Genomic DNA, 27,488 nt, shown 5'->3' with positions numbered 1-27,488 from the left:
ATGTTTTCATAATATCTCACAACCTTAGATGAAAACATAAATCCATACGCAGAATATTTGACTCAAATAACAGAAGTCAATTAGTTTTGCTGTTTAAAATGCATTTTTTTTAATCACAATAAGTTCCAGTTCCCATGCCATTAATCTATTCCACCTGAAATCAATCGCAGAAATGGTAAAAGGTTAAACAGAGTGTTCAAAATAACATCGCAACAAGTTAGACAGATTGAAGTCAGGAAAATGTTGACATGTTGCAGCTGCAATCGTCATGAAAACATTCAGCAACAATATTGTGTCATTACAAAAAATCAACAATAATGCCGCAATTGCATGACTGGAGTGTATCAACTAGTGTATTACTTGCCATAAAGAAATAAATTGCTTTATGCATTAGCTTAAGACCTAGAAGACTGCAAATCTCTGAGACCAACAGTTTGATGAAAATTATTCGCAGTTCAAACCTGTTTTCCACTATTGTGGAAAAGGACAGATGTGGCATCAATAAATGTCACATTTACATTCTAATTTGTAATTGTAAGTATATATTTACCATTATAAATATGCTAATTTACATATTGAGTGTAGATACAAAGCCATTTGGATAATAGGTGCATTGTTTATACAAATCAAACTCTTGCACAGTTTTGCACAACTCAGTAACAGATGTATAAACAAAAATGGCTTTTTTAATTTTTAAATATTTTTGCCTCTTTCATTATCCTCACAATAAATTCCACTAAATATGTCCACATTTCTTCTTGCCCATTTCTACTCTTTAGCAGTCATTTTTCATAAGTGTGTGACATGTTTTTTTAATCAGTCTTTGATAAAGGACTGTTAATTTATTTACACACTCTTAGAGGCATAAAACGTTCAGTCAAATCCAGTCCATCTCAGGATGTTGCAAATATGCTAAATGTGAGCTGGTTACAGCAGGGAAAAGCATGTGAATTATAATGTGAAAACAAGAGTTTTTCTTTACTATGAGATCAGAAATCATTTGATGAAGAATCTCTTATGTAGAGGCTTATTTTTATTCGGAGAACGTCCACACACTGAAGCTCTTCATGCATACTGGGAGAAAAGTCTCCATTTTCAATTTTTGCAATGTGTTTTCTCTGTCTGTACATGTTTTATATGTTTTTCTGTGAATTACTAAATGGCATGTTATGCATATTTTCACTCGGTAGCAAAATAAGGAATTATCCACCACATTTAAAATATAGGCCTTACTGTGGCAACATACATTCTGATCTCTGTGAAGCTAAATTGATTTTTTTTGTCGATTTTTTTTTTGTGAATATTCGTCTAACAGAAAATATGGAAGAATATAAAGTAACTAAAATCATTACCCTTGGACCAGTGGCTTTCAGATTTGGATCTTAACACATGAAGTTGTGTAACCCAGTTTTTAGTTGTTTAGTATTGTGGAGGAAATTATATATCCACAGTGCCGACATATTTCGCTGATTTAGAGACTTACTGTACACAGTAAGGAAAAGGATGTAGTAACACTTTAATCTGACAAAAACAAGCAATGGATTTCTGAGTTTGAACAAATAGGTTGAAGTTGTTGTGATTACATATGTTTGAGAGTTTTTTTGTGTTATATCATACAAAGATTTAAGGTACTTCAGTTCTTCCCATCCAGAATGGCACATTCACCTGCATGTGTGTAGACACGCAGTCCACACATGTGTGATGCTTCTATTGATGTTGAATTTAAACCAGGAAATGAATCTCTATTAGCACTGAAGCGACAGAGGTGCATTTCTGAGTGGCCATTAAACATGTGAAGGATCACCAACAATTAGCACAGCAGTGGCCTTTTAGTGACAAGGCTTCTAATTAGTGCAAGAGGTTCTTGTCTCTATGGAGAAAATGGAAAAGAGCAAAGAAATGAATGTGAAAGTAAGGGTCAACAGACTTCTGAAGCTATTAAAGGGGTTCCTACTGTATGAGTAAGTCAAGTGCTCCATTTAAGCATGGATGACATAACAGAAAAACGCCCCGTCAATGACCAACACAGAACTTGTTCACAATACACTGATTTTATATTCTATTTATATTTATCGTCTCCATTTAATAGCTGCCATCAAGTCAGAGGGAAGATGTGTAGTGAGAGAATTGCTATTGCAACAAGGTACTTCTGTTTTATGGTTTTAAACACATGCTCACCAGGGGTGCCAGTCAGTTCTGCAAGTGCTGGATGCGTTTCATAAATAATGTACAGGATTGCAGCCATAGCTCAAAGATAGACTTTTCTGTATTAAGGTGAGGACTTCCCTTATCTCCCCCTCCAACCATTGTCTGTGAGGATTTTCTGAGCACTTCAACAAGGCACCACTCCTTCATCCCCACAGGCCTTCACATTTTTAGCAGAAGATGAGAGTTGTCATCAACTGACATCAGCTTTCTCACATTTTCATAAGCTTGCCAGAGTTGCACACCACATGGCATTATTTTCAACAAGCTATGACAGATTGTGATGAAACTGTGTTAAAAAAAACATGGATGTTTCACATAATGCTGTCAACTTGAGTACTTAGTACTGTAAATGTGATGAGTTGAGTCTTTTATAAGTTATTCAAGAATGCCTTGAAGACATTTGGTAAACAGCTCGGACGGGCAGTCTATCACATTATGTCATACAGAAACAAACAACCATCTACTACTTGTTGACATAGCATGATATTTTTGGAGTTTATCTGGAAAGCAGGAACTTTATTTTAGAAAAAAAAAAATGCAGCATGCACATTCCCCACCAAAACAGCAACTAGATTTGATTTTTGTTTGATAGCTGCAAATTTAATATGCTGTTTGGTGATGGCTTCCTGACATGTGAACAGAATTTCATTGCATACGTTAAAACGGTTTGTTTTTATGTGCTGCAAGGTAGAAAAATCATTAAAAATGTGATCAAAATGTTTTACTTTTCAATACTTAATGTAATTTTGAGTTAATTATTCTCATTGTCTAGCCAAGAAAGAAAAATATAAACATTTATGTCATTCATGTCACAAAAATGTAGTACCAAACAAGTAATTCATTGTAAATTGGGGTTATACTACGTTTTCTTTTCTTTTCAGAATACTACTATAGATTTATCAGTATTCAGGGCAGAAACTAAATCACAAAATAGCTTTAGTAGCGCCTTTCTAGTCTCTCTAAACATTTCTTTCTTCTAAAATAGCCTTTCATGCTACCTAAACTTCTCCCTGACTCTTCTTTCCCATGCTCTTGTTGAACAAGCTGGATCCCATCTGAATGTAACTAAATTATCTAACACCATCTAGAATTTAATCACGGTACTTAGCAGCATTTAAGCATCTTTTCATCATGCGATTTAGTGCCAAAGGACAAGCATTTGATAATGCCAATCTCTGAGCTTAGCATTATTGATTATAATTATAACATTATTATACTCTCCATGCTGACTGAGCTGTCACTGAGACTCGATGACAATGCCTGTGTTAGTAGTGAAGTGCTTGCCTGTCAGTTTGTCACAGGTAGTCTGAGTAAGAGGTGACTCTGTAACTCTGACTAGAGCTGTTATTTAATTTTCCATAGTTTTCAACAATGCCTCATTAGTTTATTTTGGTGATTTTTTTTTTTTAATTGTCATGCCATCATGACACCATCCTCCTCTCTTTTAGAAGGATATACTTCTTGAGCTTATGCCCACTATCTGCTTTTCCTCTGTCTGTCATTTATAAAACAATCATTACAAATACCGCTCCACCACAAAGATGCGTGAACAGTTGTCATGGCTTATAGATAAAACATGGCCGTCTGCCGCAAACACCTCAATCATAAAAAAATTATGAAAAGAAAGGGGAAAAGGTTTCCTCACTGACAGCTCCAGTTCATGATGGAGAAGAAGGAGCTGTCAACTTTCTAAATGCAGACGGCCTGTGGAATTTTAGATAATTGTACATTTATTTAAAACAAGGGACAGTAAATACACGGCTTTAGAGTGCATCCATATCAACAGTGCTTTCCTTTTTTCAGATTTTTTGTTTTTCTAAAATAAATGCTACTTTTTGGTTTTCTTTAAAAAAAGAAAAAGAAAAAAAATTATATATATATATGCAAACTGTGTTAATTCAGAGACAAGCACAGTTGTGTGACATAAAACATTTAGGTCCATATATGTTGTTGATGTGACTGTGAATTATATGGAAACACAAAATATGTTTTGGAGAACATGGATCAGCCAGAGAGAGGAAATCGTTTCAAACTAAAAACACACATAGTTATTTTTTATTTTTTTTTACCTTAGTTTGTGTGATTTATATGGTACGGAGCCCTCCAGGGGACATGGGGAATTTTTTTTTTCTTTTGCGTCCCCTCGCAAAACTTTTGCGTTCCTTCGCAAAACTTTTGCGTTCCCTTGCAAAAGGTTTTGCGTTCCCTCGCAATAATCTACTGATCAGTTCGTTCTCCCACCCCCTGCATTCTACTGAATTAATTCCTTTTGGTATCTGGAGAGGACTGATTGAAAATCAATTTATTTACTGCATGTTTATGTCTGTTAAGGCTCAGATGGAACGCCACTGAAAGCAGCCCTTTAAACCATTCCGACTACGAACACAATGGAGACACAATCAGATGACTTATTACCCCGCGATAATAACTCAATAGTCCATGGAAAAACCTTATAAGCTTGTATTAAAGCAGAAAGCACTGCTGCCACCGTAAAAAAGGTTTACAGTATTCAATTATGCCGCATGAATTGATCAGTATATTATTGCGTTTCCTCGCAAAAGTTTTGCGAGGGAACGCAAAAGAAAAAAAAATTCCCCATGTCCTCTGGAGGGCTCCGTAATATGCCATGATTTGTGTGTTTTGTTTTTTTTTTTCGTTCAGATTTTGACTTTGCTTTTGTTTTTATTGTTTTCTAATGTCACATGCTTGAGTTATATGAGTTTAACTTTAATTTGTTTGACTTATTTTCTTGAACACGAAGAAAGCTTTTTTTTTAATTCTTGTCACAGCCTTACTATGTAATTTTGTTGTTAGCTGTCTGTCATGCAGCATTTCTTCCACTTGTATTTGGTTTTTATGTTTATTTTTATTTAGTCTTTAGTGCTGGGCTTGAATAACGTAAACACTCAATATATTTTTATAAATACTGTTTTAATGGGCCATTTTTTAAATCATGTTATGTATATATTTATTGTCTATGTTACGTTTCCTGTCTGGTAAGAGCACTTGCATCACTGCAACCAAATCGATCAAATGGTATAGATATTGATTGATTGATTGATTGACATAAACATGAGACTTTACATAACCAGTACTTTTTGCACTGGTTTTGCCATGACAAGAGGTATTCTTATATCCTCCTCTGTATTAAAAATGATAAGCGTGCTGTAAATATAACAGAAAGACAAAAGAAAAATGTCCAGGTTTGCTGGAATGCACTTTGTCAAGATGAAATGTTTGTAAAACTCCCTAAAATTGTGTGCACTTAGAGTAAAGATTCACTTTGGTGTTGCCAGATAGCATCAGTGGTAGCCATTAATCACCTCCCTCTCCTGTAGCTTCACTCTCTTTCTTCTGGCTCACCAAACTTCTGCACATCATATTGTCTGATTGCAGATTGTGGGTGTAGTTGATTGTGGATCTTGAGAATTGATTAAATGTTTCATTTGATCGTAGGGTTTCTGAATAAGATAGATGACCCTGACAGAAACAATAGAATGGGGCAAACTGATCTCCATGACGAGCATGTTTGCAACTGCAGAGACCCGTCTGGTGTGTGTATGAGCCATTAAATTAGGAGGGAATGTGATGTTTTTGTATGCTCTCTTTGAACTCTGCAGATAAACCTCCAGAGGAGAATGAGGGTTACAGGGCTGATTACCCAAGGTGCCAAACGTATCGGCAGCCCAGAGTATGTCAAGTCATACAAAGTAGCCTACAGCGATGACGGGAAGACCTGGAGAACATACAAAGTCAAGGGCAAAGATGAGGATATGGTGAGTCTCGTGTACCTTTGCCAATTCTAATTCTGTGACACATTGATGAAGATACATACTCATACACATGTTCACCCAGAGAACAGAGACTATATTATTGAAGGGCAAGGTGGAGGACATGATGAGATGGATTTCTAATTAGCTTGCACACAGGGTCCATCCCGCTCCCCGTTTTCCTTACCCCCTTCCAGGAGTTTTAGATTCAATTTATATTCTATTTGGGGATGAACACATGCAGCATTCTGTCATTCTTGACAGAAATATGTGGCTGCTGTCATCTTATTTAATTTATAAGATGTGCCTTTGTTAAACTGTCCTTGAGTTTCTTATAATTAAATCTGTTTTTGCATTTATCCAGAGTTAAGAAGAAAATACAATTCTGTACTGACCTTTTTGTTTTCTCCAGTAATTCTGAAGAAAGTCTAGAAAAATTACTGGGGCTCTAATTTAAAACACATTGCTGTTTTTATGAACGATCAGGTTCAAATGATGCAGGAAATTGTTAATTTTTTTCAGTAATTCTCGCTCGTTGACCTGGTATGACAGCAATTTGTCCACTGTGTGGTAAACACTACAGAGTGCAGTAGATTGATTGTCACATTATAGCAAAGTGATCTGTTTCACCGTTCTCTCTGCCCTCATCTGTGGGTGTTTCATCCTGTTCGACAGATTTTCAGGGGAAATGTTGACAACAACGCTCCATCAGCCAACTCTTTTACACCTCCCATAGAAGCCCAATTTGTGCGCGTTTACCCCCAAGTTTGCAGGAGGCATTGTACCTTACGCATGGAGCTGCTTGGCTGCGAGCTGACAGGTATTTGGTCTTTATTATCCAGATAAATGTTTTATCTTCTGGATGCACTGATCAGAATCTCTTGTTTTTGTAAAATTGGCCTGTCAATGTTATTTTCATTTGACTCAGATAACTGCTTTTTCTTTAATTATTCATGACAAACTGTGTCTGCAAAAGAGTAGTTGCTGTAAAATGGTGTTAACAATAACTTTGTTACATAATGACAAAGTACGGTACCTTTTTTAAGTCTCTAGTGATCAGTGCTGACAAGTCTGAAAATGTTGACATTCTGGTCAAAGCCCAGTTTATTTTCACATCCCTTCCTTCATTTGTAAATTTACATCATGTAAAGTTTGGAACAAACGTGTCTCTTTTTTGTTCCTTTAAGGCTGTTCTGAACCACTGGGGATGAAGTCAGGCCATGTCCAGGATTATCAGGTCACGGCTTCCAGCATTTTCCGAACACTCAACATGGACATGTTCACTTGGGAACCTGGAAAAGCCCGTTTGGACAAACAGGGCAAGGTCAATGCCTGGACAGCTGGACACAGTGACCAGTCACAGTGGCTACAGGTAAAATTTAATCTGATTTTAATCTCCTATTTCCACAGAAGAATTTCTACAGAAGAATCATTATACTGGTTTGGAACACCCTGCAGAAAGCTGATATAATATCTTATGCAAATGAATTTAGCTATACTTTTTTCAGAAAAATATACAGCTAAAGGATGCATTCTTAGCTTAGACTAAAGTCCAGGGCAAAGATGAGGAGAAGGGGAAAGACCTAGAAATACGTCCTCCTATCTGTTTATTTATATGTAAACTTTTTTCAGCCTAACACCGTATCTGCCTCTGTTATTTATCTCTGGCCATGATCCAGGTTTTCAGTCTGGATTGCAATTTAATCCTATTTGTTTTCATTTTATTACATCCTTCTTGAAAAGGATAACACACAACCCTAAATTAATGCTTTCTTCTGGATTTTTTTTTCCAACAATATGTGAACTTGAGGCTGAGAGAGTTCAGGATACATATTAACTTGGAGTACATCATTCCTAAAATCCCCTCACGTATAGCCTTATGTATTGGAGTTTTTCCCGATAAAAGGTTGATTTTCTTGAAGGGTGAGAAACCGGATCTCACTCCAAGCTGTAAATGCCATAGAAGAGGGTGTCTTGTTAGGAATTAAAGATCAGAGTGAGATCAAGCCTTCACTGAGCTTGTTTGTGGCCTTGCCAATATGCATACAAGACCTTAAAAATGTTCCCTATTTCTCACTTCACAAAATTAGTAAATAGGGTTGAGTTGTATGTAATTTCATCTCCCTATAAATCCAGCTGTTTGGTGCAGGTTTCACACATTAGCTCAATAACATTAATGAACAAACAGGACCATGTAAGCTAAGAAACACATAAGGCAGGTTTGGAATAAAGAGAAAACTGGTGTTATCATGCAGTAGGGCAGGGGTGGCCAAGTCCAGTCCTCGAGAGCCACCATCCTGCAACTTTCAGATGCATCCCTGCTTCAACACACCTGAATCAAATGAATGGCTCATTATCAGGCCTCTGTAGAGCTGATCCCGGTCTGTTGGAGTAAGGATACTTCTAAAACTTGCAGGATGGTGGCTCTCGAGGACTGGACTTGGCCACCCCTGCTGTAGGGGATATTTTTCTCCAGTGGAGAAGAGAAGTGGGAGTTGGTGGAGATGTAAAAAGATCTAAATACATTTCAATTGAGGATGAAAACCTGTTAGAGACTACAAAAGACTTCACAGCAACCCTAACAGTTTAGTTTGGAGGATATCTGTGTTTTAGAATAGTCAAGCCAAAGTCCAGGCATAAATCCAGTTGATAATCCGCCGCAAGTGTTGGAAACTGATTATCACAGATGCCCTCCATCTAGTGTGAGTTAGCTTGAGCTATTTTATAAAGAAGAATGAGCAAAACATTGCTGTCTTTACATGTGCTAATGCGGAAGAGATACACCCCAGGTAAAAATATAATTACCAAAAGTGATTTTGCATGACATTGACTCACAGGGCCTTAATTGAACTGCAGGTCAAACTTTCCAGATTTTTATTTCACTACATGCATAAGTACTACTTAGCATTTTTCTGTAATATGAACTTGCAATTTAAAACAGCAAAGACTGTGGCTGTAACGTGACAAAATGTGGAAAACGTTCAAGAGACACCAATATTAGTGAAGCGCGCCCACACCTGTGCCGCTCTTCACATTCTGCTGTCATAATGATTTGCCAGATATAATTGGATTTGGTTCATTCAGACATTTTGTTGTAATTATTACCATGCTTAAAGCTCTTATCAGGGGATGATGACATGCAGGGATGTATGCTCAGGGAGAAAGGCACTCAGAGAGGCCCAATCTATGCCATGGATCTTGGCTGAGCAAAATTGATTGCTGTAGGTAAAAGGAAAACTTGCGGTCTCATATTACATGCTGTGCTGGCAGGAAAGAGGAGATGCTACACAGATGCTGTGAGAAAATCAATGGCTTCCATTTCCAAAGACTGTGTCTTTGCACACAGGCATATATGATGTCTGGGCTTTCAAAAGCAAACGTAGCTGGTCATATATCACAGAGTGCCGTTTCACTTTTACAGTGATGCAACTGTTTCAGTTGAGTGGTTTGTGCATCTAAATATCATCTTGTGTGTATGTTACTTTGAATGTTGGGTGTCTACTTTTAACTGGTTGCCATGGCAGATAATTAATACTCAGCACTGGTACTAAATGACTTAAAGTGTCACAGACTAATGGAATTAATCAGCCTTAATGATGAAATAAGTATTGCTATTAATCAGGAAAGTTGTTCCATTATGGAGTGGAAACAGGAGGAATGTTTTTTTGCGAACACTAAAAGATATAATTTAAGTTCAATGATGGATGAAACTGGTTGAAAGTCCCTGCAAACAGGGAAAGTGAGTTGTATATCTAAACCTCTGCCAAGAAGGCCATTTGTCTTCAACGATCGGTCTGATTGAGAAGCTTACATCTGATCACGTAATACATCTGAACTGCTTTGCCTGTGTAGGTCAAAACAAAAACTGAGTCCCAGATGTTTTGGGTATCATCCAAGCTAACATTTTCGTGACACGGCTGGAGATGAAATTACCCAGAGGGGAAACTCAAAACAGAATCTTTGAAGATGTTTTCGAGAGTCGACTGAATCTGTGAAACTTAGCTGCCAAATGCTCCATCTGCCAGAAGCTGATTACCTAATTATGAGCCTTAAGATGTCCGCACAGCAAAGAGAAATTTGCTGGAGCCGCATCAGATCGTTACATGTTTCACATTTTCCCTCTGCTAACACAACTGTACAGCATTTTTTGCTTGCGAAGTTTTGTATTGAATCTCAGATCTCGCATAAAGAAGAACATCAATTGGAGTAGAGCGACGCGTTTCCATTTTTCACATCTTTATAAAAGAGCCAAGTTTTTAAAAGACGGAGGCTTTAAATTGATGCAGGCACTTATTGTGATATTTTGAAAGGAATTCTGAAATATCCACTTAACGCTTAATATGTTTCCTCTTATGTTTTCTCATGGATGTTATGCTATTTAGTAACTATTTTTACATTAGCGGAGATGCTCTGATACAGTTTGTTTTGGTTCTTATTTTACTCCAGTATGTGACTTTATTCATGTTAAAAACTAAACGTGAATCAATAAAAAAAAAAGAAAAGCTGTGACAGAAGCTGTGATGTCAGTCGCTGAGGTGAAGGAACTGTTCCTTTGTTCTGTTCCTGAAAGGCTTTTACTTTAACATTTAATGCTGCTGATAGTCATGGTATTGTTTACGTTAATACAAATAATACTTTTCTGCTGGAATTTGTGCCTCTGTGTCTAGTTGTATTAGCAAGATTAACATTTACATCACATCAGAGTGATCATAATATATCACGTTCCTTTTATCTGCAAAGCTGCACATAATGAACAAAGGGTTGTTGAAAGGCAGGAGGTGAGGGCATTTAGGGACCACACAACTTAAAAACAATCTTCAAAACAATTTTGAAGAAGAAAGGAAGAAAACAAAATAATCGTTTTTTTATGTCCAGTAGCTAGTGACTCTGCTGAAAAGCTTTAGTGTTTTCTCTTCAGTTGTCATCACAGTAAAAACAACCAACATATGACCAGCAAACAAATCAACGATGTCTGAAATGGGGAACGGTTTGGTGGATTTAGCCCAATATGTAGTCCAAGGTTTTGCTTCTGTTTTGGGTTCCTGTCTAATGATTTGATAAAGTTCAAAGTTACAGAAGGTCTTGCAGTTTCCCTCTGCCAGCTGTTCCTCTTCCTTTCCTCCACTCTGCACAGATTACATGCAGATCCCTGTCTGCAGGCATAGCTCAGCATGAGCTTTCAGTTTTAATGGTTACCTCTAAAGCAGGGTGGAGGGGGATGCATTTTTCCAATAATAGGTCTTGAGAATGATAAGAGCACACAGAAAAGTGTGTAACACCTGTGGCAGTTCTAAACAAGTGAACCTACGTGCTTCTTGTGACTCACTTGCACACGGTTGACAGCTGATCCAAACACACAGCAACAGTATCTAGAAAAACAAACAAACAAACAAACAAACATAAAAAAAACGCTGAGTGATGAGTGCTCATCTCATGTTGGGTCAGGTTAAAAAGAGAGTTGTTCATTTGATAAATCCCAGAAAATATGATCATCTTTCACGGACTCCTTAGTCCACAACACTGCAGCGTCGCATATTAACTGGAATGTAAATCGTTTTGTAGGCATGGCCTCGTGAAAAACACTGCCAGAACAAACTGCATCACATCATTTCCAACCTGTCAAAATTATTTACAGCTTGCGAAGGTTACAAAACAAGACTTGATCATAATTTCCTGCTGGTGGTCCATTAGTTATCCCTTGCCTCAGAAGTTTTCACAGCCACTTATCTCCCTAAAGTGATAAATATGTGTTTTGCGTGTCTGTGGCACCCGGATAATCCCCTCATGCTTCCAATGACGACAGCAGAGTTTGTGCGAAATTATTGACTGTAACTGTGTACGGCCTGCATACAGACGGTAGATTTATAACAAAATAGTAATTTCCAAGTAAACATTAAAGCAAATCAGGTCGCGCGCAGCCTTTTGTTGTAATTTAGCTAAACTCCTGCATTATATTGTTTGTTTGTAGATAAAGGATGTGCAGAATGTTCCTGAAAGGGTATTTGTTTTAACCACATGCCGCGTTTACAGACAGTTTTGCTTCTGTCACAGGCGTCTCTCGACACAGAGACCATATTCTCAATGTGACATGTAAATTTTGAATTTCCTTTGTTTCAATAAATTAGTATTTTTGAAAGATTTTAGCAAATATTGCTGTGCTGTTAATCTGTGAGATCTGCAAGTCTGTGAGATCTGCAAGAAATTAAGATGATCTCAGAAATGTGTGCAAACGTCAAGCAATATTTGCAGAATAGACATGATTAGAGAATTACAAGCATGGAAGATTTCTCAGGAAGATGCTGGAAGAAAGAAAACGGCGGTTTACCAGGTAAAATGCACATCGGGATCAAAGGGATTCTCTGCAGGCACATAGAGGACCGAGAAGAAAGCACAGCGGGGGATTAAAAACAGCGACAGGGAAGCAAAGGGAAGAGACATGACTAAAGTGACCCATCTTTGCGATTTCAGGGAATTGTTCCACAGCCTCTTGGTCGAACCACCAAACACTAATTTATTTACATAGATTTTACCATATACAGAGTAGAAGTTCATTAGTTTCTTCCCAAGAAAGACTCAAAAGGAGTACAGTCTATTGATTTATTGCATGTCCTGTATGCAGGAATGTCTCAGTAGGACAGAGTATAACCAACCAGTTAATTTATTTCAATCTTTTAGATCTTTTAAAGTGTGACTCGGGTATAACATAGATTTATTGCAGTCATTTTTTGAAGCATTTATTTGTTATGCTTGATGATTATGACCTTCAGTTAAGGAAAACCTGAAACTCAGAAAACTTATGAAAGAAATTATTTCGATGGCAAAACACATAGGTATTGCTCTGCATAATTATGTAGAGGACTGATGACTTGACGGTTTTTCAGTAAAAATGCTTCGAAAGCTCATTGCTAAGGAAGCTGGCTGTTTATAGAGTGCCGTGTCCAAACAGAAGAATAAAAAAGATGAGTAGAAGGAAAAAGTGAAGGAAAAGGTTCCATAAGCAGAAGGGAGATGATTCTTAGGGCTTGCAGTGCCACACTTACTGGACCCGGGCTATTACTGTTGCAAGCAACTCCTGAACTGGAGACAATTAATGTTACTGATTTATCACCCTGAACGACCAATATCTTAAACTTTTGTGTGGTGATGAACTTTTTCCTTTCCACTGATAAAACACTCAAATAGTTTTAAGAGTTTCTATAAAATTTATGAGGAGAATCTAACACAACAAACAGCCCCACAACAAATGAGCAAGTTTTACAGGCAGAAGTTGGCAATCTTTAGAACATGCTACAGCTGTATGACAGAATTGGGTTGGAGCCATTTATTTGCTGCCTTAGGCCAAAAGTCTCTATGCAGTGAGTGGTCTCTGGAGACAATGCAACCCAATGAAGTAACTGCTAAACTACGGAGAGCACACTTTTGGGATTTGACAAAAAAAGGGGGGGATTTTCATCACTAAAGGATTTTTTTTTTGTTTTTTTTTTTACTTTTGTTGATTCCAGGCAAGTTACAATCGTTTCCCAGATAAGCTCTTAAGGGAAAGAGTCTAAAATTATCACATCAGTGACCAGCACTTGGTATCTTGCACAGTTGTTTCTTAGTTATATGTTATAACATGACTAGACTTGGTGGAGTTTTCTCTTTCAGTGTTTCCACCATCCTCGCCTGTTGTCCAGACAGCTTTTGGAACTTATAGAGCTACAGGTTATTTCGCTGTGTGTTCACACTCTGTTTCCTACTAGCAGTATTGATTCCCTTTAGCTTTGTCATCACTCTTGATAAGTATATGGTTTGTGTCACACTGTGAATTATGTAGTTTGAAATTCAAAGTAGTTTGACTCAATATTCAGCCAGGAATCTTTTTTTTTTTTTTTTTGCAGAATAAAATGATTTTTTTTTTCCCATTTCTCAGTTGCTAAATTTCTTAAGGCTGTATTGATCATCCAACATTGCTAGAAACCTGAATGTGAGGCTTTGTGTCCACCAGACATAAAAAGACAGTTTTACTGGATGGGAAATACTGCTCAGCATGTTGAACACTGCATAGCAAGAAGTAATGAGGCATAGGTTGCATAAAAAGGTTCTGTTTGAGCTCAGTAACACAAATTTCATTACTATTAGCGAACAACCATTACTTGAACACATTCACTACAACCTTTGTAGTCGGCAGGAAATGGTACACAGTGATCTATATATATATATATATATATATATATATATATATATATATATATATATATATATATATATATATATGTATATATATATATATATATATATATATATGTATGTATATAGTGCTCAAAAAAATAAAGGGAACACTCAAATAACACATCCTAGATCTGAATGAATGAAATATTCTCACTGAATACTTTGTTCTGTACAAAGTTGAATGTGCTGACAACAAAATCACACAAAAATCATCAATGGAAATCAAATTTATTAACCAATGGAGGCCTGGATTTGGAGCACACACAAAATTAAAGTGAAATGTTCCCTTTATTTTTTTGAGCAGTATATATATATATATATATATATATATATATATATACACACACACACACAAAATCCACTCATCTATTTGTTCATTCATTAATGTCTGCACTCTGTGTTGAGGGGCTTCCTGGAAGAAATAAGTGCTCTGTGTGGATGTTAATGTTGATCATAGAAAGCAGGATTGTACTTTAATTTCAGGTTTGGTTGATTCTTTGAAGCTTTGATAGATCCTTGAATATTATTTATTGGAAATACGTTTCTGATAAAAAAAGAAAATAAGCATATAGTTAAGTTTTAATCCACTTGAACAACTAAGAATATATAAGAGGCAGGAATAAAAGTCATAAAACATTGCTCAATAAGGGCAACTGCATATGTTTAATTCATGAGACAAAGCTCGATAACATCAAGCTTTCTGTTGGTCCTCTGTGGCAGATTTCACCCTGGCAGAGCTAGTCTGCAGGCTGACAGTAACAGAATAATCGTGTCGTCTCCAAGCTGTGGACAGTAAATACATAATATCAGATGGATGAGGAAGAATCCAAAATTAACCAACATGATCAGGCTTCTTCTATTCTGGGTCTTATCTGCACCTCCTTGCTTATCCATGTTTTAAGAGTCCTCTCTGTCTTCTTATTCTCATTAATAAATATTCATGACGGCAAACTTTGCTTTGGCGGAGAACGTTTGCTTCTTTTAGCCAGCTGCACATAAAACATCTATGTTTTAAACAAAGGTTTACGACCCGTAGCCTACTTGCAAGAAGGCAGAGGTTCAGTTAGCTAAAGAATCACTGGGAAACAGACCAGGCACAGCAATGAGTCCTGAACCAGTGAGGTGGTAAAAGAGCGCAAGGGCAGAGGAAAATGCTGATAGGCAAGCTGAGTTCTGCTTTACACAAAGAAAGTCTGTTTGAGTTAGCAAAGAACATTAACAAAGTGTGGCTAGCAATTTAAAAAGACGAGGAAAAATACACCTGGAATCACCAGCAACATTTATCCTCCCTCCACCTGAAATACATACCATTATGGATCCACTGATTCCTGTATCAGTTTAATCCTCTTCAAGGTCTTTGGTGGATGGATTCTGCTCAAATAGTTATGAGAAAAAAAAGTTCATCCCCGAGTGAATCACAAGTCTGCTTCAGGGTTAGTAGAAAAAAAAGAAGAAGCTTAGCTTGGCCTCTGATTGTGAATAGAAACAAAGGGATCAGGAGAAACTTTTTATGATATTTTATCATTTGACATTTGTTTGAATCGGTTGGCAAAAGATAAAGCCTCTTTTCAAGCATCTAAATGCATTTGGTGTTTAAGAGTTAAATTCAAAATGTCCCTGTCAGATCAGCATCTGTACATTACTATGCTGCTGATGAACACCAGCTCTTCGACAATTCATCCTGAACATCAGTGCATTTTGACTCTACATAGATTGTTGTCTCATGTGTATCACAGGCTAGAAGCAATAATAAATAGATGCGATGCTCAATGGATTTCTGCTCGGGTTATGAGCATGTGCATAGCGTGAGATTAAGTAACAGTATTATTTGGTCATTTACATATATTTTGTTGAAATTACATTTATGCTGAGTATAAATCATGTCTCTAAGATGTGACTCGCACTATATAATTTTTCAACACGTTCAAAAAAGCATAGGGTACTCTGTATTTGCAAGAGATAACATCCTATAGTATCAGATGCATGGGAAGATGACACTGAATCATTATTTAGTCAAAACTACAGATATTGCAATAATGTGCTTTTTTGTTGTTGTTTTTTTTTTTCTGTGATATTATTTTTCATTTCCAAAGTCTGAAAATGAGGGACAATTTTAAGGAAAACTTGAAGGAAGTCTATCTCCTATTAACTTGAATAACATGATTATTAGATTTATTTGAAGGACAACTGTTTAATACAGTTCTAAACGTTCTTGTATGGGAAAAAAAATACAATATTTTTGTAAAAGCTTCAGTAGGATGAGTTATGTACTTTATCCTTCAGTCTGCAGGATACAGAAGGTATAAAAAATCATATGAAAGCTGTGTTTCAGCACACTGCTTAATATTCTGGTTACATGTTTTGGTTATTTTTCTTGAGGTACACATGGGAAATAATATTAATAACAAAAATAACTAATCAATTCGAAGAGTGTTTGCTGTTGAACAAAAAATGTATCCCACAAGGTTGACATCTTCACATTGTGCCTCTTGCAGTCATTAAAAAAAACAAAAACAAAAAAAAACATAACCACTTAGCTGTGTGCAGAAGTGAGAAAAATAAGCTTTTAACACTTTAAAAAATATTTACCAGCTTCAATGAAAAGCTATTAGGTTTTAGGTCTATCAGGTACGAGGTTCAAGATGTTTCACCCACTAATGGAAAAGAGTAACATGTTCAACAGCGCTCACCATGTTAGATGTACCAGGGGTATCCAGGACATTTCACAGTTCAGTGTGTCTGTCAGGCTGGATTTCTCACCATTCTGTGACTCTTGATAGACTCAGATGTTCAGGTAAACATCTGATGAACTGTTATTACCACACAGTTCAAGATTACAGTACTAAGCAAAAGTTTTCATACCCAATTTTTCATACTTTTCAACATGTATCCATTGCCTTACAATCATAAACCTCAATATCTCAGTATCTTAAATTTTCCACTTCACTATTGTATACCATTTATATTGCATCAAATGTGAAAAGTTCAAGGGGTACAAATATTTTATACAAATCGTTTATATGTCCAATATTGAATTCCTTCAGATCTCCACAACCCTGTAGTTTAAAATAGGCATCGCAACAGAGTTTTTCCTCATACTTGGACTAGTCACTTTATCTTTGAAAATATGAACAGGCAGAAAAACTTTACTTTTTAAGACAAAAATAATAATATTTTGTCCTGCCAGGTCGAGGTTTGTGCAGCCTGAACAAACATAATATTTCACAGCAACAAGAGCCAACTAACTTAATCACAGCTACAAAGAATTGGTGCCACCAAATGCTTCACCGAGCACTGAAACTGAAACAGCAACTCAGTACAATTTAATACAGTGGTAAACTTATAAACAAAAAGCTTTTAGGAGAACCCCTTAGGCTTTGTTTTGTTTTGTGTTTCTGAATTTGTGTCAACAATACATTAACATGTTTGTAGCTCACATCTCTGTTTTAAAAAAATAAAATAAAAAGTACATTTTTAGCACGTTTTCAGCTTAATCATGTTTAATACTTTCTTTTATCTTTAAAAAGTACCTTTATTCTGACAAACAAGCTTCACTGAAACAGCAAATTCTAATTTATTGAATATAACTGCAGTAGTGTTTGAGCATAGATTTAATTATTAATATTAATTATTTTTGTTGCTTTGATTTTATATACACTTTATTTATTAAAACGAAGATGCAAGCACGTGCATAAGTTAACTTTAATTAATGCATTTATTCAATGATGATATTTGTTTTCTGTCAACTTTTGACAAGATCTGCTGATGCAACTCTTGGAAGCTAGCACAACAGATGACCAGGGCTTGGATTCTGGCTGCCAAGTTTCTTCTTGGCAGATGTGCCAGCCCACTATCAGAGAGGCACAATTAAATTTTCAGCTTGTTGCCATGATCAATCAGTGTAAAATCTTAAGATTTGGCGAGGTTCTGTTAGTGTATGTGTGTGTCCAGTGACAGGTATTTTGTGGCATTATGAGTCACACAAGACTTCTTTGGAAAATATTTTCAGATGGGACGAACATGAAACTAAGACACAACCCATTTGGACACAACTAATGTTGGTATGTCAGTTTGAAATGCCTCCCCCACTATGGCTGCTAATTCAATTAGCTTGTGAACATTAACCAACAATTTTGGAAGGATCTTAGAATCTGCACTCATTTGAAATAATGGGTGATGTAAATTTCATTTGGGAATTATCGCCAGGGCCTGATTTTAATCCTGCCCAATATGGCTCTTTCTTTTCTTCATTTTATTCAATTTCCCTGCAGCTAGCATGTTGATTCAATTAGCATCCAAATGAAGTTTCAAAAAGGATAGTAAGTCCATCTGCTTCTCCGTTCCAACTGGTTGGTTTTAGTTTCCCTTCCTTCCCTCTGTACTCTTTGCATGCATCGGTCTGGAATCTGTGTAATGCAAGTATTTTGTCTTCATTATCCAATAAAAAATGTTTTCCCTCAACACAACAACCTTATCCTCATCGCTCTCTCGCTGTCTCTGCTATGCTTTCAAACCTCACTCTATCAGCAGACACTGGTTGCATTTATCTGCTTTATCGCGGGATGATTGATCCATGAGTCTGCAGTAGTTCCTGCTGTAATCAGGAGGATCTGCAGAAACTGTCAGAAGTGAATGTGCCAGATGTTAAATTGGTGCAGCAGAGATTAGGTCCACGGTGCACATGCATATCTTTGGTTTGAAAGTGTGTTGAAGGGATCTTTGGACAGGCAAGCAGCATTTCCTGCTGATCACATTGCCAGATTTAAAACATCTTTCTAATTTAACCTGATTCTGGGAAGTTGCGCTCAGGATTTCTTTCGTACCAGAGCGCTTACATTTTCTATTCTTTTTGGCGGTTTATTGATATAAGTGCTTTAAGCCAGCCTCTTCTTCCAACTCCTTCCATGCCATGAATTTAACTTTTGTTAGCATTTCATAATTTTCTACTTGGGCACAGTAATATTTGAGTTTTTTTGAAGAAGCAGTATTATGTATATTCCAGGCACATAGTGCCATTTTATAGCACAATAAAGTAACTATGTAACCTTCAGTTATGAAAATTACTTAAAAGAAATTTCACTATGCAATGTAATGCATGTGTCTCTTTAAGTGGCAATTGGTCTTTTTGACACTTGACCTTCAGCACATGATCACAAAGTTTCTGTAATAATCTGCTTACAATGTTCTTTGGAGCATAGCAAATATCAGCTGCAGACGTTCTTTGCAATACTCCAAAGAACGTCGCTTGGGATGGCTGCTCTGTGAGGCAGAAGCTCGGCTTGGAAACTGCAGCTCAGTAGAGGAGCTGCGTGAAAAAGGCAGTGCTTGGTGAGAGCAAGCATAGAGGCATCCTCGAATGGCCGCCACAAGAGATTCAAGCATTTCTCATACGTGCAGGAAAGAATCAAAGTAACACCCCCGGTATGTTTTTGATGACAGAATAACATTGTAACATGATATAAAGCTGGAAAAACAGTCAATTTTACCTATCCTCAATACCCCCTAGCCACATGGGGTCAATATAAGAATGGAAAAGCCACATTTTAAGCTTCTGCATTTTTATTTCCTCTTTCATTCTATTTAATTGAAAATTATTTTCTTGCCTTCTTTGCAAGCGATAGATTTGATTTCAAAGATCACACACTGAGACAGTCTAGATTTCTTCTGCAAATTGAAGTCCATCAGATGTATTGTCACAGTGAGCGTTAAACAGTGTGTGAAATTCCCCATGTGAATGATCGAGTGTGCTGCAATGGAACATTTTTTATGCATATGAATCCTAATACTTCACTTCAGAACCACTAAAAGTCAGAGGCACCTGAGTAGTTCCAGGAATGCTTTCCTACTTTAAGCCCTTGTGTTAAGTGATTGAAACCACTGTGTCTGATTTATCTTCATGTTTCCTTTGTCATAAGTAATATCCTTCATTGGTTTCTGCAATGAACTGAAGTCTGAACTTGTGTGGCTTAGTTTTAATGCTGTGTGCTTTGAGTGGCTTGTCAGAGGCCGTTAGAGTTAATAATGTCAATGTTTAAAGGTATAAATACCAGTTTATGCTTGGTGTGACAGCAAAGTCATTGGCAAATCTGATAATGTACCGTTTCTCTCTTGTGTTTTCCACAACACCCTTAAATAACCTAGACGTAAGGCACTTGAACAGTACCTTGGTTTTGCATCACTTTTCTTCCTTATATTTTGGACTTTGAAGTCACAAACAGAACAGATCACTACGCTTCAGTCAAGGGTAGTCGTTAAATAATGAAATAAATTTGAAAGATGCCATGGAATATTGTTGCTTTGTTGGTGATTTGTGAAAGTCCAGAGACGGCTTAAGGGGAAGCTTCTCTTTGCGACTCTATGATGGAACATTTTGAAAGAAACTTTAAATCCCAAAAAATATCAACATACAAAATAGTTGTTTCAGTTTCACTGGTCAACTCCTTGTCCACTAGATGGCAGTTTTGAGTTAGTTTCCAAATTTAGAAGAAAGTTTTAGACAGCAGCAAACGTGCAGACGGTGAAGAAAGTCTTGATGATTTACGTTCTCAGAGGAGAAATACGGTCACATCACAGCAGATCGATGTGCTTTGTGTGGAGTTCTACCATTTTTGTCAATGTATGTGACTCCTTCTTCACACCTTTCTGTGAGGAATTTGCCCTTCTTCCCAACAGGTGCTGTATTAAAATGACATAATTTATGAATGTATTTCTTTTTATTTATGTTTTAAGGATTTAAATCTGGTTGATCAGTTTAATAATTGAAGTTGTTTGTCTTATCACTCTATCTCTATCTATGAGGTCATGTGATCATGTGTTGTCATGAGAATTGCTGACAAAAAGCATGTGTGTTCAATCAGCCTCACTGGGTTCAACCACCTTGACTGGAGGGAGGAGAAATGGCTTTGATTGTGTTTTGGTTTAGATTATTGTTTGGCTTTGAACTGAAGTTGATGAGGTTGATTCTGATTATGTAAATATGGTTTTTGAAATATTTAATTTAGTCAAGAAAGTGTTAATGTGCATAAAGAATACCTGAATTTTGTCTCTCCCCCCTTGTAATTAGTAGTGGTATAGGCTGAAACGTCTTAAAGGCTGGGTGTTCTCAAATAGCATGGCTGGGACAGGCTAACGAAGGTGGATCGCGGAGTTGACAGAGCAGAATTGATACAGAAACAGCTGATCTTGGCGGTTGGCATAAACTGGTTTGTGACTGGACTGCTATGGCGACTCAAGTTGAGGATGAGGGAGACGATGAAATGGATTTTGGTGACTGGACTCCAGTACGTGGTAGTAGAGGATCAGGAAGAGAACGAAGTAGAAAGGAAGAAAGGTTGGTGGAGACACAAAGTAGTAGCAAACGGAGTCTAGAAGAAAATAGTTCAGATGAAAATAATGCAGGTTGCAAGAGGATTGTTGGGCAGGAAACTAAGTTGATCATAAAGTTTAGGAAGGAGGATGAAGGGATACAACTTAGTCCGTTAGCTCTGTCAAGAGAATTAAAAAAGAAGTTTGGAGATCTGACACTTGCTAAGACTCTTAGAGATGGGAATCTGTTGATCACAGTGAGGAATGAAGAACAGAAAAACAAGGTGATGAACGCCCACAGTATTTGTAAAAAACTGATTACTGAGATAAAGATTTTGGGAGAGGGTAAAGTGGTAAGAGGAGTGATCACAGGTATCCCAGTTGGTGAAGATCTAGAAAAACTTAGACACAGTATTAATGGAGGTGAAGTAAGTAAAATCAAAAGATTGATGAGAACAGTGGAAGGTGAAAGGGTGGAAAGTCTCTCAGTAATGTTGGAGTTTCAAACACAAGTTCTTCCTGAAAGGGTAAGAGTCGGGTGTATGTGCTTCCCTGTAAGGCCATATATCCCTCCTCCTCTCAGGTGTTATAAATGTCAGAGATATGGACACATTGCAGCTGCATGTAGGGGAAAACAAAGATGTCCAAAGTGTGGAGGAGAGCATAATTATGATGAATGTAAAAATGGGAAGGATAAGTGTTGTAATTGTGGAGGGCAACATAGGGTGACTTATGGAGGATGTGAAGTCAGAAGGAAAGCAATGGAAATCGAACAAGTCAAAGCTACTAATAATATAAGTTATGCTGAAGCTGTTAAAAGAGTGAAACCTAAGGAAGTTATAAGGAAAGTTCAACCAAACCCAACAACAGAACAGAGACCGAGTGGAACTGAAACTGGGTTAACAGTTGAAAAAATTCTATTGTTCATTGCATATGTAATTAATTGTACAGATCAAGTTAAGCACAAAACAGAAAAAATCAAAATAATTGTGAAAGGGGCAGAGAGGTTTTTTGGTATTAAGGACATATCTTGGGAACACATAAATACGAGGTTAGGGGCAGAAGGAAAGGTCGAAGGACAGGAAGATAAAAACTGATCATCCTACAATGGAACGCTAGAAGCCTTATTGCAAATGGACAGGAATTTAAAGGATTTATTAGAGAGTATAAAGATGATTTAGATATTATATGTATTCAAGAAACATGGCTTAAACCAAATCTTGATTTTGTTATAAAAGGATATGAAAGCATTAGAAGAGACAGAGAGGGGGGATCTGGAGGAGGGTGTATTACATTTATTAAACAAGGAATTCAGTTTAGATTATTAGCTAAAGGAAGAGAGTTAGAATATATCATTACTGAAATTTGGACAGTAAATGGACGATTTAAAATAATCAACTTTTATAATCCATGTAAAAGACTATCATTAGATTTAATGGAGGAAATTGGGGTATTTCTAGAGGGTAAAGTTATTTGGTGTGGGGACTTTAATGGGCATAGCTCTTTGTGGAGTCATCATAATGATCAAAATGGGGATATAATAGAAGAAATAATGGATGTTAAAAATTTGGTCTGTTTAAATGATGGAAGTGGGACTAGAATTAATTTTAGAGATAACACAGAGTCAGCAGTTGACTTAACATTAGTTTCAAATTGTTTAGCAGGGGTTTGTTTATGGCAAGTTTTAAATAAAACAACTATAGGAAGTGACCATTATCCTATTAGGATGGAAGTAAAGCTAAATATAGAGAGGTATTGTATAAAAGGGATAAAGAAGTGGTCTTTTAGGTCTGCGGACTGGGGAAAATTTAGGAAAAGTAGTGAAATAAAAATGTTAAAAGTAGACATGAATAGTAGTATTGATGATTTAAATTCTTTTATAAGTAATGCCATACTTGAAGCAGCTGATCAGGCTATAAGGAAGGAAGGCGGGAGAAGAGACAGAAGGTTGGTGCCCTGGTGGACATCAGAATGTACTAAAGTTATAAAAAAACGAAATAAAGCATTCAAAGTATTAAAAAGAAATCATAATTTTCAGAATCTGAATGAATACAAGAGATTGCAAGCAAATGTAAGAAGGATTATTAAAAATGCAAAAAGAGATTATTGGAGGAGTTTTTGTAATTCAATAGGGAAGGAGACAGATATTTCTAAGGTCTGGGCAATAATTAAAAGGATGAATGGGATTAAGAGAATAAGTGGATATCCAATACTAAATGATGGAGAAATAACAGCAGTTACTGATATAGAAAAAGCAAAAATGTTAGTAAATACTTTTGTTAAAATCCATAGTTCTGAAAATATTAGTGAAGAGGGGAAAAAAGGAAGGCAAAAGACAATATTGGAGAACAAGAATTTATTGCAACAAATGGAAGATACAAATGATCCATTGAATATGTATTTTACAATAAATGAATTAAATATGGCACTCAAAAAATGTAAGCTATCAGCTCCAGGAAAAGATCAAATTTGTTATGTTATGGTTAGTAATTTAAGTGAGTCTTCTAAAAATATTTTATTAGAAATGTACAACAGGATATGGGAGGATGGAGAATTACCAAAAAGTTGGAAGGAAGCAGTGATTATTCCAATTCGAAAACCAGGAAAAGATGAATCCAAACCAGAAAATTATCGGCCAATAGCGTTAACATCCAACTTATGTAAGATAATGGAGAGATTGATAAATGAAAGATTAATATATTATATGGAAAAGAAGGGACTTATATCATCTTATCAGAGTGGTTTCAGAAGAGGGAGAAGTACAATGGATCCAATTTTATGTTTAGAACATGAGATTAGAAAGGCTCAAGTGAATAAAGAGAGTGTTGTGGCAATATTTTTTGATATTGAGCGAGCATATGATATGATGTGGAGGGAAGGGTTATTAATTAAAATGAGAAGAATGGGTATAAATGGTCATATGTTTAGATGGATCAAAAATTTTCTAGAAGGAAGACAAATACAAGTGAGGATAGGGAAGGACTATTCTGAGAGTATGAATATAGAAAATGGGACACCACAGGGTAGTATAGTAAGTCCGTTATTGTTTTCAGTGGTAGTTAATGATATGTTTAAAGAAGTAGAGGGTGGAATGGGATTTTCACTTTTTGCTGATGATGGAGCAATGTGGAAAAGAGGAAGAAATTTAGAATTTATTGTTAAAAAACTTCAGGGAGCAATTTTAGCTGTAGAAAAATGGTCGTATAAATGGGGTTTTAAACTTTCTGTAGAGAAAACTAAAATTATGTTTTTTACAAGGAAAAGAGTTGATGGAAAAATTAAATTAAAATTATATGGACAGGATTTAGAAAGGGTTAAACAATTTAAATTTCTTGGAATGTGGTTTGATGAAAGAATGACATGGGGAGTGCATATTAAGAAAATAGTAGATAAGTGTAGGAAAGTATTAAATATAATGAGATGTTTAGTTGGAACTGAGTGGGGAGCTGATAGAAAATCATTAAAAGCAATTTATACTGGGTTAATTAGGTCAGTCTTGGATTATGGATGTATAAGTTATAATTCAGCAGCAGATTCAAACCTCCATAAGTTAAATATTATTCAACATCAGGCATTAAGATTATGTACCGGTGCTTTTAAAACATCTTCAACAGCAGCATTACAGGTTGAAATGGGAGAAATGCCTCTTAAACTTAGAAGGGATCAATTATCCTTAAATTATTGGTCAAACTTACAGGGACAAAGTCAGGATCATCCAACATTAGAGGTACTTAAACATGGCTGGGAAAATTCAAAGAAACAATTAAAGAGCTTTGGATGGATAATAAACTCTAAAGTTAATGAAATTAATTTAAATCAGTTAGATATATGTCAGGCAGTTCCATTATCTGCAGTTCCACCTTGGTTAATTCATGATACTGAGGTTGATTTTTCCGTCTTAGAAAAGAGCAATAAAGATAAATTTAGCAATATGAATAGTAATATAATACAAGAATACTTAAATGAATATTGTAACTATGTACAAATCTACACAGATGCATCAAAAAATACAGCTAATAAGGTAGGGATAGCATTTATTGTACCACAGTTTCAGATTAAAGTAGGAAAAAGGATCAGTGATGGAGTCTCAGTGTATACAGGAGAAATGCTTGCTTTACTTTTAGCAGTTCAGTGGGTGGAAGAGGTAAGACCATTAAAATCAATTATTTGTTCAGATTCTAGTTCTTCATTATTTAGTTTGCAAAATAATAAATCAGATAGTAGACCAGATATATTAATTGAAATACAACAAACACTTTACAGAATCAATATGATGGGGCTAACAGTAAATTTTGTTTGGGTTCCAGCACATCACGGGATTAAGGGTAATGAAATGGCAGACAGAATGGCCAAAGAGAGTACTAACCGGGTGAAGATAGATATTAATGTTAGTTTTAGTATAACAGAAATAAAGGGTACAATTAAAAAAAAAACAAGAGAGAGGTGGCAAAAGTTATGGGATGAAGAAAAGAAAGGAAGGTGGTTATATAAAATTCAAAAGAATATTGGTCAAATGAGAAGAACAGAAAGAATAAGAAGAGAAGAGATAATTATTTCACGGTTTAGAATCGGACATACTGGACTAAATAGATCATTATTTCTAATAGGGAAACATCAGACAGGGAAATGTGACTGTGGGGAAGATGAGACATTGGAACATGTTATTTTCAGTTGTAGGAATTATTTGATGCAAAGAAATAACTTAATTAGAAACCTTAGTAGCATGAAAATGAAATTTGATATTGTTGATTTATTACAGAAAGATTCAGGAAGTAGAGGATATGAGGCCTTATTTTATTTCTTAAAACAGTGTAAGTTGTTTAATAGGATATAGTAATATTTATTTATTTATTTATTTATTTATTTTTTTTTTTTTTTTTTTTTTTTTTTTTTTTTTTTTTTTTTTTTTTTGTCATGTGGTCCACACTCCTTACCAGTTGGTGGCGGTAATGCATACCTAAAGTTTCTTGCCAACCGCCATTAAAATTCAAATAGAAGAAGAAGAAATAGCATGGCTTTTTTGTGTTTGTGGTCGAGGGAAGAGATATCTGTGTTCCTTGACTGTAAAAAAAAAAAAAAAAAAACTAAGAAAATCTATTAAAAAAAAAAGTTGTTGTTTTTTTTTGCAACTTTGAATCCTGTTTTTTCTTTTGGGTGGGGGGGTGTGTATTTTTTGTCAGCCTGTCATTTGACAATGCCCTCAAATCTTACATTTTCACTGACTGTACATGAAGCATATCAAATTGCCCCAAATTACCTGTATTATAGCAAGCTCCCCAATGACAGACTAAAATACACACAAACTGTTGTTTATTACTAGTATTATTTCTTTTATATTCATTTAAACCACATATGAAAGCTTAGCACACAATATTACACATCTAGATGGACAAACTCAATATATTTCAATGAACATTTGTAACAATTTTACATCAGCTACGCTACCTAGCAATTTTTCATGCAAATGTGCTGGCAAGAAGATTAGAGTGAAGGGAAGCAGGAAGGAAGTGGGAGGATGTTTAATGCATGATTCAGTTCATGTATAACTGTTTGGCTTTCAATTTTTGTGGCTGCCACCAGTTTGCTGTTTACTGTGAGTTACTGCAGAGTGTTTTCCCTGCACTTATATCCCCAGCAGTTTTGGCTGCGAGATGTAACTCTCTCTATATACATCAAACAATCCATCTTGATCTGTGACCGAGCTATTTATCCTCATAACTTGACGGGAAATGCTACACGCAGATCTGGCTTTAAGGAATCTACATTTGACTTACATTTCACAGCCAGCACTCCCAGGAACAGTGTATACAAGTCAAATTTGAAAAAGAGGAAAATGTTTAAGTTCACGCTGGAATGTTGTCAGAGCTGACCTGCTCTATGATGCTTTACCACTGTGACATTGCCTTTTCTATGCTCCATGCTCCGGGGCAACTTCAGACTGCCAGCACACCTTCCCTTCACAGTGTGAGCGCTCAGCAGGCATTTATACCTTCT

General features: G+C 36.2%; 1 protein-coding gene across 2 annotated transcripts in view; it reads left to right on the top strand.

Moving 5' to 3' along the window:
* Window positions 1-27,488, top strand: part of edil3a (EGF like and discoidin domains 3a) — a 145,139-nt gene that overhangs the window by 95,009 nt on the left and 22,642 nt on the right. For both annotated transcript variants that reach the window (XM_088008936.1, XM_088008935.1), the window contains 3 exons: window positions 5,829-5,984; window positions 6,654-6,798; window positions 7,166-7,350. In XM_088008936.1, the coding sequence (XP_087865062.1) occupies window positions 5,829-5,984; window positions 6,654-6,798; window positions 7,166-7,350 (486 nt within the window). The remainder of the gene's footprint in view (window positions 1-5,828; window positions 5,985-6,653; window positions 6,799-7,165; window positions 7,351-27,488) is intronic.

The sequence above is a fragment of the Poecilia mexicana genome, unplaced genomic scaffold (genome assembly GCF_051168715.1).
Source record: "Poecilia mexicana isolate PSO_F unplaced genomic scaffold, ASM5116871v1 scaffold_9, whole genome shotgun sequence".
Taxonomy (NCBI): Eukaryota; Metazoa; Chordata; class Actinopteri; order Cyprinodontiformes; family Poeciliidae; genus Poecilia; species Poecilia mexicana.
The sequence above is the reverse complement of the archived record's forward strand: the minus strand, read 5'-3'. Positions and strand labels throughout refer to the sequence as shown.